At 45.5% G+C, this 17,463-nt stretch overlaps 1 protein-coding gene across 1 annotated transcript; it reads left to right on the top strand.

The window, feature by feature from the left end:
* Positions 1–881: 881 nt before the first annotated feature.
* Positions 882–17,205, top strand: LOC148775537 (uncharacterized). Its single transcript, XM_088843611.1, is given in 5 exon segments — positions 882–902; positions 6,894–7,070; positions 12,495–12,734; positions 12,829–16,734; positions 17,161–17,205. Coding segments are annotated over 5 exon segments (4,389 nt in total).
* The last annotated feature ends 258 nt before the right edge of the window (positions 17,206–17,463 follow it).

The raw sequence follows: 17,463 nt of genomic DNA, 5'->3' as shown, positions 1-17,463 counted from the left end.
CCATATATTTCAGTGGCACTAAAGTACATTCTGAGAATGGTTAGTTTTTATGGGCTGAATAATTTCATAGACTAATGAGTAGGAGGAATATTCTTAATCCAACTGTTTTAGGGAAAGGGTGGAGATTTCCAGGAATTGGGCCATCACCCGCTTTTTGGCCTTTTATGGTTGGCCTAGAACTGTCATGGTGCCTGTGGGTGAGTCAGTTAGCACGCTGATGTACTACAAGGAGGCTCCAGGTCTACTGAAGTCTAGTCTCCTGCCATCTTGCGCCTGCGTGCTAAGTCATTTCAGTTGTGTCCGACTCTGTGCGACACTATGGGCTGTAGCCCACAGGCTCCTCTGTCCATGGGATTCTCCAGGCAGGAATACTGGAGCGGGTTGCCATGCCCTCCTCCAGAGGACCTTCCCCACCCAGGGATGGAACCTGTGACTCTTATGTCTCCTGCACTGGCAGGTGGGTTCTTCACCACTAGTGCCGCCTGGGTTACATCTTGGGCCTGGTAGAGTCTAACTGGTTTTGTTGTATCCTGATCTCCTCAATAGTTGTGCTATCCTTTTAATGCTGTGCCCTGACCCTTTCTTCCTGTCTCATTGCAAGGGGTAAGTGCTCTTCTTACGGAAGACAGCGCTGTCACCTAGAACTTCAGTACCAGTTATCTGTAATCCATGCCTAAATGTAGGAAAAGACAGCTCAGAGCCAGGCTCACTAATGGTGACAGACATGTAGAGTCCCCAGAATAAGAGAAACCAGATAGCAGCACTTAACTGCAGAAGTCAAGGGACCACAGTTACCATAACCACCAGCAAGGTTAAAGTGAGCTGAGAGAACTTAGCTGGCAGAGAGAGAATTAATAGAAATTTAGGTTTCTAGGAACAAAATGCGCAGGCACCCTTCAAAGGTACGACTTAACATCTGCAATCAGAGGTAGGAGTGGAGGGGCAGCTGGCTAAGGACAGCAGTCCCAGCAGTCACAATGCCTTCCTCAGTCCCCAGACCTGAGCGCATTTTCAGATATGGAACCACCGAAGGAAGAGATAGCCAGGTTCGCAGGAAGAAGGGCCCTGCAGTACATCCAGCAAATATACGCTGTAAAGATTCCCTCAGTCCTTGCCTAAAGGGACCATTTTAGTGGATAAACACTGAGAAAAGGGGAATAAACCGAATATTGCACAGGATATCAGTGCACCATGATCGTAAGCAACTAGAGGATATGATCTACCAAAACAAGAGACTAAGCTAAGAGGAAAAAATATATGAAATCTAAGAAAAAAGGTGGCCTTAGTGGCCACGAGAATGCACATGGAAGCCCTCCAAACTATAGGAGAATATTGACCAAGCATCCTAAATGCTGTGCTCAGAAACCCAGCCCAGCCTGTGCTTTCCGTGCACTGGTCCCAGCAAATTATTCCATTACTAAGGAAGGCTTATTCCTGGGAGACCCAGGACTCCTCTCATGGGCCACACAAAGGCTTGTTTAACCTTCCTTCCATCGAACCCTCCATCCCTAAGGGTCAGACTTGTTTTCTGATCTGATAGATTCCCTCAGCCTCTCCAATACCCTTGTTTCTACTCACAGGCATTTCATTAATAAATTATTTGCTCATTTATCCCCATCTTGGCATTTAGTTCTTAGAAGACCCAAAGCCAACACAGGAAAAGGATTTTTTTCTTAAATTCCCAGGATAATGGTAAAGGAAGATTCCAGCTGAGCACCAAGCTTAGAAAGCAATAGTTTAGACAGATGCAGAAGAGATGACTGTAAGAACATAAAAAGGAGGGAATTCCCTGAAGGTCCAATGGTTAGGACTCCACGTTTTCATAGCCAGTGAACTAAGACCCCACAAGCAGTGCAGCTGGGAAAAAAATCAACAACAAAAAACATAAAAAGAATAGAAAGTCTACTCTGTTTGATGTTATTTATTACTCTGCAATCTGGAAGAGCATGCTGCTGCTGCTCCTAAGTCACTTCAGTCGTGTCCGACTCTGTGTGACCCCAGAGACGGCAGCCCACCAGGCTCCCCCATTCCTGGGATTCTCCAAGCAAGAATACTGGAGTGGGTTGCCATTTCCTTCTCCAATGCATGAGAGTAAAAAGTGAAAGTGAAGTCGCTCAGTCGTGTCCGACTCTTAGCTACCCCATGGACTGCAACCTACCAGGCTCCTCTGTCCATGGGATTTTCCAGGCAGCAGTACTGGAGTGGCTTGCCATTGCCTTCTCCGGGAAGAGCATGAACTACAATTAAAAGCTAAACAGAAAATCGTGATTTCTTAATAAAAACCAAAACAAAAGGTTGAACAAGAAATATGTTCATAGGACACTACATGACAAGAGCAAAAATTTATTATTTATATGAAAGTGAAAGTTGCTCAGTCATGTCTGACTCTTTGTGACCCCATGGACTATACAGTCCATGGAATTCTCTAGTCCAGAATACTGGAGTGGATAGCCTTTCCCTTCTCCAGGGGATCTTCCCAACCCAGGGATCGAACCTGGGTCTCCCACATTGCAGGCGGATTCTTTACCAGCTGAGCCACAAGGGAAGCCCATTATTTATATAGTCTATTATTAAATATTAATTTAATATATTAGTAAATATTTTACAGATTGAAAGGAAATGTGGTATGGGGGAAAGGGTAGAGAATGCTATAAGAACTACAATGAAGCGAAAAAGTTAAAGTGTTAGTCACTCAGTTGTATCCAACTCTGTGACACCATGGAATGTAACCCACCAGCATCCTCTGTCCATGGCAATTTCCAGGCAAGAATACTGGAGTGGGGCCTTTCCCTTCTCCAGGGAATTTTCCCAACCCAGGGATCAAACTCACGTCTCCCGCATTGCAGGCAGATTCTTTACCGTCTGAGGGACAAGGAAGCCCAAGAACTACAGTAGGAGGTGACTATATCACATACACAACTGAACTATCAAGAATGACAGCATAAGCTCATTGCTTAGAAATATGGAGATAAATACTAATATTAATAGAAAAAAAAACTAAAAGAATTAAAAGTGATGATCACTGGGAAGAAAGAATGGAGATAGAACTGGTGATTATTTCATGATAACACTTGTAATGTTTTAAGACTTTTTTATCATTTATTTTTTACTGTGCTGAGTCTTTGTTGGTATACACATGCTGTCTGTAGTTGCAGAGTAAGGCTACTCTTTGTTGCAGTGTGTGGGCTTCTCATTGCAGCGGCTTCTTTTGTCATAGAGCACGGGCTCTAGGGCATGCCAACTTCAGTAGTCGCAAGAGGTGAGCTCAGCAGTTGCGGTGTGGCTATAGGTCATGCCGGGTTCAGTAGTCGCAGGACACGAGCTCAGTAGTTGCGGTGTGACTCTAGGTGTGTGGGCTTCAGTAGTCGCAGATGTGAGCTCAGTAGTTCCGGTGTGACTCTAGGTCATGCCGGGTTCATTAGTCGCAGGACAGGAGCTCAGTAGTTGCGGTGTGACTCTAGGTGTGGGTTTCAGTAGTCGCTGCATATAGGCTCAGTGGTTATGTAGGCTAAGTTGCCCTACAGCATGTGGAACCTTCCTGGACCAGGGATTGAACCCATACATGTCCTCTGCATTGGCAAGTGGGTTCTTAACACTAGACCACCTGGGAAGCCTCAACACTTGTAGACTTTTAAGCTATATGTACATTTGGTAAAGTTTAAAATAAAAATAATTAAAAATCAACAATTTGCATATGTAGAATATATAATTATTAGAAATCAACAAAAAATAAACATCACAATGTGGATAAACAATTCATTAAAAACTGAAAATATGAATTAAATGTAAAAACATTTTATTTCTAATTAATTAAAATTTGCCTGGCGTGCTGCAGAGAGTCAGACACAACTGAGTGACTGAAATAACTAACTAACTAACTAATGAAATTATGTCTAGATCTATAGCCAAGAGAATTGAAAGCATATTTCCACATTAAAAACTTATACCTGAATATTCATATCAACTTATTCATAATAGCTAAAAACTGTTGGTGGGCCCAGATGTCCAGCAACTGATGAATGGATCAATAAAATGCAATATATCCAAGTAGCAGAATATTATTCAGTGATTAAAAAAGAAATGAAGTACTAACACATGCTACAACATGAATGAATCTTGCAAACATGCTAAATGAAAAAAGTCAGTCAAAAAAGTTACATATTGTATGATTCATTCATATGAAATGTCTATAACAGGCAAATCCACAGAAGCAGAAAATAGTTTAGTGGTTGCCAGAGACTTGTGAAGGAGGAAATAGGGAGTTTTTGCTCATGGGTACAGAGTTTTTTATGGAATTGTGAAAATATTATGAAATTAGATAGTGGTGATGATTGCACAACTCTATGAAGGTATTAAAAAAACCACTGAACTGTACACTTTATAAGGGCAAGTGTTATGGTATGAGAATATATTTCAATAAAGCTGTTGTAAAATTAAAACCACCAAAAAAAAAAAAATCCAAAAAAAAGAGATGAGAAAAGAAATCTGCAGCAGAAAATAGTAAAACTGAAAAATAAACAGAAGAAAGACAGGAAGCCACAATTCCAGCAAATGTGTTTCATGGTTAAATAAATGAATGTTAAATTATAAAGATCCTCACTCATGGAATCACACATGGATATTTATGTCTCAAATAAGTAATACGCATTTGGATGTGTCATTTTTGTATACAAAATATTTTATTTTACATACTGATTACCACAAACTAATGTTCAAATAGTTCAAGATTTTTTTAAAACATTTTTAAGGGCTAGGAATTAGAATAAAAACCTATGACAAAATCTATTTCATCAACAAGGAGAAGACTATTTTCTCCTTGATCTGAGAAGAAAAACAAAGAATAAATGGATTTTAAAAAACTACTAAAGTCACAGATTTAGCAAGCAGATACATTTCTAGGAGAATCGAGCTGAATTACCCCAATGCAAAATATTCCATTGTATTTACTTAGGTTGCTTTTCAAGTGTGCATATTGCCTGAAGTGAATACAATTTTCAGTTGGCTTTTTGCCAAATGAGTTGGGAAGGCAAAAATATCATCCAAGACCCAGAGATGCTGTCAGAGCATTAGAAGAAAATACCTGGAGGGAGTGCTTGGACAGGGAGCAAAGAATTCATGCATCCAAAGGAATCATGAGCCAAAAACATCATTTTCATGAAACAGAATGAAATCAGCCTCTTCAGTATGATCATATCCTCACTTTCCAGTTTATTTCCATGACAAACAAGCTAAAATTCATGGGGTTTAATTGGCAAGATTAGTTTTTTTAAGCTTTTGAGGCATATTTTTAAGTTTGATATAAACTGAAGATCATCTCACAGAAACACCTGCTACCCTGTTTCTCATATTGACACACATTCTCTTTCAATCAGATCAGTTCTTAAATAATTCATGGAACCTCACCTTTCATCTTGGGTACCTAAATAAACATTAAATAAAACACACACACTTTTAAAAAGTTTTGAGAGAAAACATACCAAAAAACAGAATCATTTTAAGGAATAAGGTATACAAGCACAGCATTTCCTGTCTTTGGAAGGCAAGAGTGTGGTAAGACTTCTGAATAAGCCTAGATAATATACCTGTCAATATCATGAGTCTATTTTTTATTCTTATGAATCAAAAATGCTATAGCAATATTAAGTCTGTGTATTATGACCACGATCCTATTAAAATCTTAAAATAATCTGAAATATTTATATTCAGGTATGCTATTTTAAGACTTTCTCATTATGAAAAATACTGATTGCTTTTATGTCCCACAATTTCCAGAATAAATCATTCTCTTTAAGGTAAAATTCAAACTTTCTGTTATCAAAATATTTTGATATGCCCTCTTTTGATTCAGTTCAGTTCAGTTTAGCTGCTCAGTCTTGTCTGACTCTTTGCGACCCCATGAACTGTAGCACGCCAGGCCTCCCTGTCCATCACCAACTCCCGGAGTCCACCCAAACCCATGTACATTGAGTCAGTGATGCCATCCAACTATTTAATCCTCTGTCATCCCCTTCTCCTCCTGCCCTCAATCTTTCCCAGCATCAGGGTCTTTTCAAATGAGTCAGCTCTTCACATCAGATGGCCAAAGTATTGGAGTTTCAGCTTCAGCATCAGTCCTTCCAATGAACACCCAGGACTGATCTTTAGGATGGACTGATTGTATCTCCTTGCAGTCCAAGGGACTCGTGAGAGTCTTTTCCAACACCACAGTTCAAAAGCATCAATTCTTCGGTGATCAGCTTTCTTTATAGTCCAACTCTCACATCCAAACATGGCCACTAGAAAAACCATTGCCTTGACTAGACGGACCTTGGTTGGCAAAGTAATGTCTCTGCTTTTTAATATGCTGTCTAGGTTGGTCATAACTTTTCTTCCAAGGAGTAAGCTTAATTTCATGGCTGCAATCAGCATCTGCAGTGATGCCACAGTCACTAGCAATTACAGCTCTCCAACCTGAGCCTGTGAGCCCCAAAGGAACACAACAAGAAGAATACCTGCGATCGAGCAGCCATCTGACTATAGCCACTGTCCACAGTGAGCCCAGAGGAAAGGAAGCTCCGGACCTGAAAAACACAGGATACTGACTCCGGAGAGCGGACATGCATATGAAAGGAATGACGTCAGTGAGTCCAGACTCTTGCATTTTCCCAAACACAGAAAAGCGCTACATTCCTTAACATGGGATATCTGATTTTCTTTCATTAACAATATTCTTCTGATGTTCAAACGACCTGTCCTTTGTTGCAAAACTTCTACATTACCTGGTTCCTCCCCTCCCTGCCTCAGAGCCGTTTCCTCAGGGTTGCTTGAGATGCTGCCTCCCAGGCCTGACGTTCTAAAAGTTCCCACTGAATAATAGATAATGCTCAACTTTAAGGCTGTGACTCTTTTTTAAGTCGACAGCTATGGAAACCATGAAGGGACCCAGAAGGACTTCTGTCCTCCACCTGCACTCTACAAGGGTCCGGAGCCTTGGTGCAGCAGAGGCCTCCTGGGCCCATCCACATCCTTCAGGAGTCCACGTGAATCTGAGTGAGTCTCCTGAACTGACTGATTATCCTGAGTTTTATCTAGTGGGGTATGGCAGGTACATGCCCCCTCTCAAGGATAGTGGGGGCCGGGCAGTTGAAAGATAACCAGAGAATACTCACCTAGTGGAGAAATACTGGGTGGGGCTTGGTTGAAAGATACCAGGGAAATACCCACACAGTTGAAAGACATGGAGGGAAGGGGCTGGCTGAAAGGCACCAGGGTTTGCTCATTTATAGGAGACTGAGTGGTCTTGGCTGAGTGGTTAGGTAAAAGCCTGATCTGACACTTTTCCTTAATTTAGCTTCCTTAATAGAATTGTCAGGATAAAAGTGAAAATATTATATGAGAGCTAGGCTCTGACGAAAAGGGACAAGACTAATCCCAGCCAGTTACGGATGTCTCAGGTGACAGAAATTTATAGGAGTGATGGAGGTTGACCCTTCGAACTTGACAGTGGTCCCATAGGGAAATCCACTCGTTAATTAAAACACTTGCTCACCCAGAGGTTGCAAATAAGAATAGGTAATTCATCTATCCAAGCACCCACGGTGGTCTTAAACTGCCAAAGGGAGCAACCAAGACACGTAAGATGAGCTGAAATGACTCTGGAGGAGTTAAGTTCACAAGCAGCACACAGACCCACCACACAGTTTCACTAGTATGCATAAATGTCATTAATATAGATAGTCCAAAAGTTATATGGAATCCCTAACATCTGACATGTCCTGATATAATGGTATCAGTCATAATTTGTCATTATCCTAAAATGTTACAGAAATATCCAAGTTTCCTGCTAATTGCATTGTACTCAAATCTTTAACCATGCTATTTTTTTTGTCCTTTATAGACTATCATAACTTTACACTGCTTTTACAAAATTTTCAAGAAGTCTCATAAAAAGAACTTTTTAAACAATTATAAGTTTCTGATAGCCTTTATATAATACCACTGAACTGGGTAACAAATGACAAATGCTAATGGAAAACCTGATTACTTCATGCAGATCAACAGGAATCAATTACTGAATAAACTGCTGAATATTATTTATAACTTTGACTTCTGAAAATATCTGTTTTACAGTAAAATTTTTCTCTTATGCTGTGACCTACAAGCTGACAAAGTATACCTTTGTAAACAAACATAAAATATTTATCTTTTTCTCTCTACCTGATCCTGCCAGAATTTGGCTTTTCCAGCTGGCTCTCCTGTGAATTGATGGTTTATTGTAACTGGATTACAACTAATTACACTGATCATTGTTTTAATTTGTTCTGTTTTCCAATTGTTTATGCTTTGTGCGTCTGCTACACTATAACTTTGTCAATGTTACTAGCAACATTACTTATATCTATTTTATATGATTGTTGTGTGTAACACGCACAATGTGTAACCAGGCCTCCAACAAATGTAGCAATGATTAAGTGACGTGAAACAATTGATCATATGTATAGTAATACAATTACTAATACAATTACTGTAATCAGTAATTGTATTAGTGTGATTCTAGGTACTGGAAGAAGCAACAAGGAAATATCTTGTCGATCATAGTAGGTTAGAATAAAGAGGATCCGTCAGTCTTCATTCCAATCCCAAAGAAAGGGAATGCCAAAGAATGCTCAAACTACTGCACAGTTGCACTCGTCTCACACGCTAGTAAAGTAAAGTCACTCAGTCATGTCCGACTTTTTGCTACCCCATGGACAATAGCCTACCAGGCTTCTCAGTCCATGGGATTCTCCAGGCAAGAATACTGGAGTGGGTTACCATTTCCTTCTCCAGGGGATCTTCCCAACCCAGGGATCGAACCCAGGTATCCCATATTAGAGGCAGACGCTCTAACCTCTGAGCCACCAGGGAAGCCCAAGTCATGCTCAAAATTCTCCAAGCCAGGCTTCAGCATTATGTGAACCGTGAACTTCCAGATGTTCAAGCAGGTTTTAGAAAAGGCAGAGGCACCAGAGATCAAATTGCCAACATCCGTTGGTTCATGGAGAAAGCAAGAGAGTTCCAGAAAAACATCTATTTCTGCTTCATTGACTATGCCAAAGCCTTTGACTATGTCAATCACAATAAACTGTGGAACATTCTGAAAGAGATGGGAATCCCAGACCACCTGACCTGCCTCTTGAGAAACCTGTATGCAGGTCAGGAAGCAACAGTTAGAACTGTACATGGAACAACAGACTGGTTCCAAATAGGAAAAGGAGGTAGATTGTCACCCTGCTTATTTAACTTCTATGCAGAGTACATCATGAGGAACGCTGGGCTGGAAGAAGCATAAGCTGGAATCAAGATTGCCGGGAGAAATATCAATAACCTCAGATAGGCAGATGACACCACCCTTATGGCAGAAAGTGAAGAGGAACTCAAAAGCCTCTTGATGAAAGTGAAAGAGGAGAGTGAAAATGTTGTCTTGAAGATCAACATTCAGAAAATGAAGATCATGGCATCTGGTCCCATCACTTCATGGGAAATAGATGGGGAAACAGTGTCAGACTTTATTTTTTTGGGCTCCAAATTCACTGCAGATGCTGATTGCAGCCATGAAATTAAAAGATGCTTACTCCTTGGAAGGAAAGTTATGACCAACCTAGATAGCATATTAAAAAGCAGAGACATTACTTTGCCAATAAAGGTCTGTCTAGTCAAGGCTATGGTTTTTCCAGTGGTCATGTATGGATGTGAGAGTTGGACTGTGAAGAAAGCTGAGCGCCGAAGAATTGATGTTTTTGAACTGTGGTGCTGGAGAAGACTCTTGAGAGTCCCTTGGACTGCAAGGAGATCCAACCAGTCCATTCTAAAGGAGATCAATCCTGGGTGTTCATTGGAAGGACTGATGCTAAAGCTGAAACTCCAATACTTTGGCCACCTCATGCGTCGAGTTGACTCACTGGAAAAGAGTCTGATTCTAGGAAGGATTGGGGGTGTGAAGAGAAGGGGACGACAGAGAATGAGATGGCTGGATGGCATCACCGACTCTGTGGACATGAGTTTGAGTGAACTCCGGGAGTTGGTGATGGACAGGGAGGCCTGGCATGCTGTGATTCATGGGGTCGCAAAGAGTCGGACACAACTGAGTGACTGAACTGAACTGAACTGAGAGAATCTTTTCCTATTTATCAATGGGCCTAATTCAGAAATTAACACCTGGAGTTATCAATGAGAATTATTGCCTGATCTGGGATGAGCCTCCCTGCCATGGGACAAAAATGGGCAATGAAATGTCTCCAAATATTGGTCGATTTCCTGACCAAGAGGAGGAAACAGAAATGGAATATTTTCCACCATGTCAATAAACAAGGATGTCATCAGCAATTACAGCCCTCCAACCTGAGCCTGTGAGCCCCAAAGGAACACAAGAAGACGAATACCTGAGATCTTGCAGCCATCTGACTACAGCCACTGCCCACAGTGAGCCCTGAGGAAAGGAAGCTCCGGACTGAAAAACACAGGATACTGGCCCCAGATAGCTGAGATACATATGAAAGGAATGACATCAGTGAGTCTGGATTCTTGCATTTTCTCAAACACAGAAAACTCTAAATTCCTTATCTTGGGAGACCTGATTTCCTTTAATTAACAATAATCTTTTGATGACCAGATTACCTACCCTTTGTTGCAAAATTTCTACATAACCTGGTTCCTCCCTTCATTAGAGCAGTTTTCTCAGGGTTACTTGAGTTGCTGCCTGCCCAGTTTAAAGCCTAAAAATTTCCATCAAATAATACATAACTCTCAACTTTAAGGCTGTGACTATTTCTTAAGTCAACAGCTCCAACTAAATTTTCAGTCAGCTTTTATTGAAGACCCACTTTATGTCAAGCTCTCATAAAATTAAGATGCTCTAGATAATTTTTCAGACATAATTTAGTGGTGTGCTATAAAGGGCAGCTTTTGGATGAGTACTATATTGATACTATAATTTCTTGACATGTATGACTGACATCAATTAAAATTGACTATGATAATTTAAGGACAATTTATTGCACACTTACAATGTGTCTGGCATTTTGCTAGACACAGTACATGATAATTTCATTTAATACTCTCAAAACCTTATAATGAAGTTGGACAATTTTACCCCTTTTAACAAATGAAACAGTGAAGCATAGAGAAGTTAAGAAACTTGCCCAAAGTCACACAGAATGTGTGGATTCTACAACAACTTATCTGATCTCAGAACCTACACTCTTAGCTACTATACCTGAGTGCATGCTCAGTCACTCAGTCGTGTCCAGCTCTTTGCCACTGTTAGGAGCCCTAACATCCGAGTAGCTGTGATAGGCCTGAGATCTTGCTTAGGCCTAAGTTTCAATTTCCTGGAGATAGGGTGGAGGCTAGGTTCATAGAAACTCCTCCCTAAGAAGATCCCGCCGGCGCCAAGAATTAAGAAACTCCTCCCTAGAAAAATCCCGCCGGCGCCAAAAATCGGGCCAATCAGAGTAAAAAGGGAAATCCCCCAGAAAAACCCCCGCGCGCGTATAAACTGGCCAATGAGCTTCCGCGTGCGCATGAATTGGCCAATGAGCTTTCGCCAGCTTGACCTTTTGAACAGAAATAGGTGCTTATGTAACCTGAGACTATAAAAACCGCTGTAAGCTGGGCTCGGGGCTCTTGTCCCACTCCACTGCGCTGGGAGAGGCATGAGCCCTAGCTCGAGCTAGAAATAAACCCCATTCTTGCTTTTGCATTGCTGCGAGTGTCTTATTCTACCAGATAAGGGGGACCGGACTCAGGGCATAACATTTGGGGGCTCGTCCGGGATCCCTCTGACTGGGGAGAATAACGCTCTCCCGGCAGAAGGGGTTCATCAGCCCGCAGGAGGGCTGATTACAGCACCGGTGCAAGGTCTGTTCAGGGGCGATCGCCGTAGCCAGCGTAAGGCCGAGGCCCAGCATTCGCGCTGGAAGGCAGCTGGATTTGCAAGGTCTGTTCAGGGGCGAATTGGTCGCCGTAGCCAGCGTAAGGCCGAGGCCCAGCATTCGCGCTGGAAGGCAGCTGGATCTGTTCAGGGGCGAATTGATCGCCATAGCCGGCATAAGGCCGAGGCCCAGCATTCGCGCTGGAAGGCAGCTGGCTCTGCGGGAGAGAGGATGTCTCTCCCGATCCGGAATCCGGAATCTGGTGGGCAGTGGACACCCTTCGGTAAGGTTACTTTAAACTGCAGGAAGCCTCAGAGGTCTCAGAGACCTAGTAGTGTGTTTTCGGCCGACGTTTGTCTGTTCTCCGTTTGTCGTGTTATCGTGTGTGCCGGCATTGTCTCTGTCTCTCTCCTGTGTTTGTTCTCTGCTGTAGTCTATTCTGTGGTCATGGGTCAAGGGAACTCTACCCCGCTCTCCCTCATGATGGATCATTTCTCTGACTTTAAATCTAGGGCGCAAAACTTGTCTCTGCTGGTGAAGAGGAATAAGCTGGTGACGCTCTGCTCCTCGGAGTGGCCCACTTTTAATGTCGGGTGGCCGAAGGAAGGAACCTTCAGCCTGCCCATCATCCGGGCTGTCAGGGGGAAGGTTCTCGCGCCCGGCTCCTCTGGCCACCCGGACCAGATGCCTTATATCCTAGTCTGGCAAGATCTGGTGGAAAACCCACCAGCATGGATGAAACCTTTTGTTTCCCCAGCGACGCAGGTCCCACAGGTCTTGGTCTTGGAAGCTCCGGAGGAAAAGAAGACTGAGAGCCGTGGAAATCGAGCTCCGACTCCCACCGTGTTCCAAGACTCTTCACTCTACCCTAACCTGATTGACCTAGATTCTGAGCTTTCTCCCCCCCCCTTATTTACCCCCTCCTATGCCCCCTCAGGTACCCCAAGTATCGTCTGGGGAGCCAGGGAGGGGCAATGAGCCTTCAGCCCCACCCCGAGGGGGGGGCCCAGCCCTCGGGACGCGCGGAAGGACAAGGGAACTTCTGGTCCCAGCGGGTGGCTTGGATCAGGAAGGCCCCACCTCCACTGCTTGGGCGCTTCCTGTTCGGGCAGGGCCAGCCCGCCAGGATGGGGAGCGTACTTATCAGTACTGGCCCTTTTCCACCAGCGACTTATACAATTGGAAAACCCAGACACCCTCATTTTCAGAGAGACCCCAGGGACTTATTGACCTCTTAGAATCTATCCTTTTCACCCATAATCCCACCTGGGATGACTGTCAGCAGCTGTTACAGGTGCTCTTCACCACGGAAGAACGGGAGCGGATCCTATCGGAAGCTCGGAAACATGTCCCGGGTGTAGACGGAAGGCCCACCATGCAGCCGAACCTAATTGATGAGGGATTTCCATTGGCCCGGCCCCAGTGGGACTTTGAACGCGCGGAAGGTAGGGAGCGTCTCCGAGTGTACCGCCAGACTCTTATGGCAGGCCTCCGTGCAGCTGCCCGGAGACCAACGAATTTGGCTAAGGTAAATTTGGTGAGACAGGAGCCTACAGAGAGCCCGGCAGCATTTCTAGAAAGACTAATGGAAGCTTTTAGGCAGTATACCCCCATGGACCCTCAGGCGGATGAGACCCGTGCGGCTATCATCCTAGCTTTTGTGAATCAGGCGGCTCCAGACATTAGGAGGAAATTGCAGAAAATAGACAGATTGGGAGAGCAGACGATTCAGGAGCTGCTAAGGGCTGCAGAAAAGGTATATAATAATAGAGAGACCCCTGAGGAGAGGGAAGAACGGATTAGGAGGGAAGAAAGGGAAAGCAGGGCAGAAGAAAATCGTAGAAATCAGCAAGAGTTAGCTCGCATATTCTTTGCGGGAGCCAAAGGTGGTCAGGAGAATCGGCAAATCAGAGATGCCAGACCAAAGGGAAAGGAAAAACTAAAAAGAGAGCAATGTGCCTGTTGCAAGGAAAAAGGACACTGGAAAAATGAATGTCCCAGGAGAGGCCAAAAAGAGAGATCGGGCAAAAGTGAGACCTCTGCCCCGGCGACTGGGGAAGAGAGTGACTAGGGGAGTCAAGACTCGGTGCCCCTCCCCGAGTCCTGGGTAACTATTGCAGTGGAGGGGAAACCGGTCGGCTTTATGGTAGACACTGGAGCCCAGTACTCGGTCCTTAATCGAAGAGAAGGACCCCTGTCCAAAAAGACCAGCTGGGTACAAGGGGCCACCGGGACAAAGCAATACCAATGGACTACTAAACGACAGGTGGACTTGGGAGCAAAGCGGGTGTCCCACTCGTTCTTAGTCATACCAGAATGCCCGGCACCCTTGTTAGGAAGAGACTTGTTGTCTAAAGTCAACGCCCAGATTCATTTTGCCCCCGGAGGGATCTCTGTTACTGATGGGACGGGACATCCAATCCAAGTCTTGTCGCTCGCTCTGAAAGATGAATACAGGTTGTATCAGCCAATGCCCTCCCCAGATATCAACCCTACGGTCCAACCTTGGGTTCGGCGCTATCCTTCAGCATGGGCCGAGACTGCTGGGGTGGGATTAGCCAAACAGAGACCCCCCATCATTGTTGAGTTAAGGGCGAATGCCACTCCCGTGAGGGTGAAACAATACCCTATGAGTCAGGAGGCCCAGCGGGGAATCACGCCCCATATCCAGAGACTCCTGAAGGCGGGAATCCTCAGGCGGTGTCGGTCGCAATGGAATACTCCCTTATTGCCGGTGAGAAAACCTGGGGGGACTGACTATAGGCCAGTCCAAGACCTCCGCGAAGTCAACAAGAGGGTAAATGACATTCATCCTACGGTCCCTAACCCTTACACCCTCTTGAGCGGCCTTTCCCCAGACTGTGTTTGGTATACAGTCTTAGACCTGAAAGATGCTTTTTTCAGCCTGCCCCTGGCACCCCAGAGCCAAGAAATTTTCGCCTTCGAATGGACTGATGGAGATAATCAAACCACTGGACAGTTAACCTGGACTCGCCTCCCGCAGGGATATAAGAACTCGCCGACACTGTTTAATGAGGCCTTAGGTGAGGACTTGCGTGAGTACCGGGCTGAACACCCAGACATCATTTTATTACAATATGTAGATGACCTCTTATTGGCAGCCAAGACCGAGAAAGCATGCCTGCAGGCCACCGGAGACCTCCTCCGCGCCTTGGGGGAATTAGGGTATAGGGCCAGTGCCAAAAAGGCCCAGATTGCTCAGCAGGAGGTCACCTACCTGGGGTATAAGATTAAGCAGGGGCGACGATGGCTGACCCAGGCCATGAAAGAGACTATCTTGCAGATTCCTGAACCAACCACGCCCCGCCAAGTGAGGGAATTTCTGGGGACTATTGGGTACTGCAGACTATGGATTGGGGGTTTTGCCGAAAAAGCTCGGCCCCTCTATGAGGGCAGCAAGGAAAGCAAAGACTGGGTGTGGACTGAGCCGATGAGAAAGGCCTTCCAGGAGCTTCGGCGGGCCCTGTTAGAGGCCCCAGCCCTCGCCCTCCCTGACCCGTCTAAGCCGTTCCAGTTGTTTGTAGATGAGAAACAGGGAGTGGGAAAAGGAGTCCTGACCCAACAGTGGGGACCCTGGAAGCGGCCTGTGGCCTACTTGTCCAAACGGCTGGACCCTGTGGCGGCGGGCTGGCCGCCTTGCCTCCGCATCATTGCAGCAACCGCGCTCCTCGTCCACGACGCAGACAAGTTGACATATGGACAAAACCTCCTGGTCTACGCTCCCCATGCCATTGAGGGGACTCTCAAACAACCACCGGGTAAGTGGATCACCAACGCCCGTCTAACGCACTATCAGGCCTTGCTACTAGATACCCCCCGGCTGCGTTTCCAGACCCCCTGCTCCCTAAACCCCGCCACTCTACTGCCAGTCCCCGAATCCCCTCGGCCGATGCATGACTGTGCTGAAGTACTAGCTGATGTTGCGGCACTCCGGGGAGACCTCAGAGACACACCCCTAGGGGATGGCGATCTTGTATGGTTTACGGACGGGAGCAGTCACGTGGCAGATGGGCAAAGAAGGGCTGGGGCAGCAGTGGTAGATGCTTCCGGGAATGTGATTTGGGCAGACGCCTTACCCGCTGGGACATCAGCCCAAAAAGCAGAATTGATTGCCCTGGCACAGGCGCTCGAGATGGCCAAAGGCCGGAGAGTCACCATATATACTGATAGCCGTTATGCCTTTGGTACGGTGCATATCCAAGGACCCATCTACAGAGAAAGGGGCTTTTTGACAGCAGAAGGAAAAGAAATTAAAAACCTGTCTGAGATTCGCAGGCTCCTGGCCGCCATCCACCTTCCTCGAGCGGTGGCCATAGTCCACACCCCGGGACACCAGAAGGGAGAAAACATAGAGGCCCGAGGTAACCGCGCCGCAGACGCGGCGGCACGGAAGGCCGCCAAGGAAGGATATGAGACCCGCGCCCTAACTGTTGGGCTGCCGGCCCCAGGGATGGGATCCCTGCCACCAACCCCAGAGTATTCCCCTTCGGACCGAGAATGGATCCAAGCCAAAGGCACCAACTCAGAAGACCCAGAAGGATGGTGCCGAGATTCAGCTGGAAACTTATTGCTTCCTTCCGACCTGGGATGGCATCTCTGCTCACACCTGCACCAAACCACCCACTTGGGAGAGAAAAACATTGCGTCCCTCCTGCAAACAGCACGTCTTCGGTTTCCTCGACAAAAGGCGATTATACAAGAAATTACTCATTCCTGCAGAGCTTGTCAGATGATGGCACCAGGGAAAAGAAAGGGACAACACACGGGCATAAGGTACCGGGGAATAAGACCGGGACAGCACTGGGAGATAGATTTCACTGAGGTAAGACCAGGCAAGTATGGATATCGATATCTATTAGTCATGGTAGATACCTTTTCTGGGTGGGTAGAGGCATACCCCACTAGGAGGGAAACAGCAGTGGTGGTAGGGAAAAAGCTTTTAGAGGAAATAGTGCCTAGGTTTGGGCTGCCGGCCTCTATTGGCTCTGATAATGGACCTGCTTTTGTGAGTAAAGTTGTTCAGGGATTGGTTTCGGCTATGGGGATTGAATGGAAATTACACTGTGAATACAATCCCCAGAGCTCGGGCCAAGTAGAAAGGATGAATCGGACCCTAAAAGAAACTTTGGCAAAATTGGCAATAGGGACTGGGTGACTCTCCTTCCCTATGCCCTTTTCCGGGCACGGAACACCCCCTATAGAATAGGTCTGACCCCCTTTGAGATTGTCTATGGGGCCCCTCCGCCAGCATGTCCCACCTTCGAGGGGAAAGATAAACCACCCCCGAGCCTAAAGGAGTTCAGAGAAGCAGTTTTAACTCTGGGCAAGGTACATAAACAAGTATGGACTCTAATTAGAAATATTCATGAGAGACAAAACCAGGGAACGGTCCCATCGCATGACATTGGGCCGGGGGACTGGGTATGGGTCAAAAGGCACCAAGCAAAAACCCAAGAACCTAGATGGAAAGGTCCTTATGTTGTCCTTCTCACCACCCCCACCGCTCTAAAGGTTGACGGCATCGGACCTTGGGTACACTGCGACCACGTAC

Source organism: Moschus berezovskii, chromosome 14 (assembly GCF_049115385.1).
Source record: "Moschus berezovskii isolate FMDL1 chromosome 14, NW_MosBer_1.0, whole genome shotgun sequence".
Classification (NCBI taxonomy): Eukaryota; Metazoa; Chordata; class Mammalia; order Artiodactyla; family Moschidae; genus Moschus; species Moschus berezovskii.
Note: the sequence above shows the minus strand (reverse complement) of the source record. Positions and strands in the feature narration are given on the sequence as shown.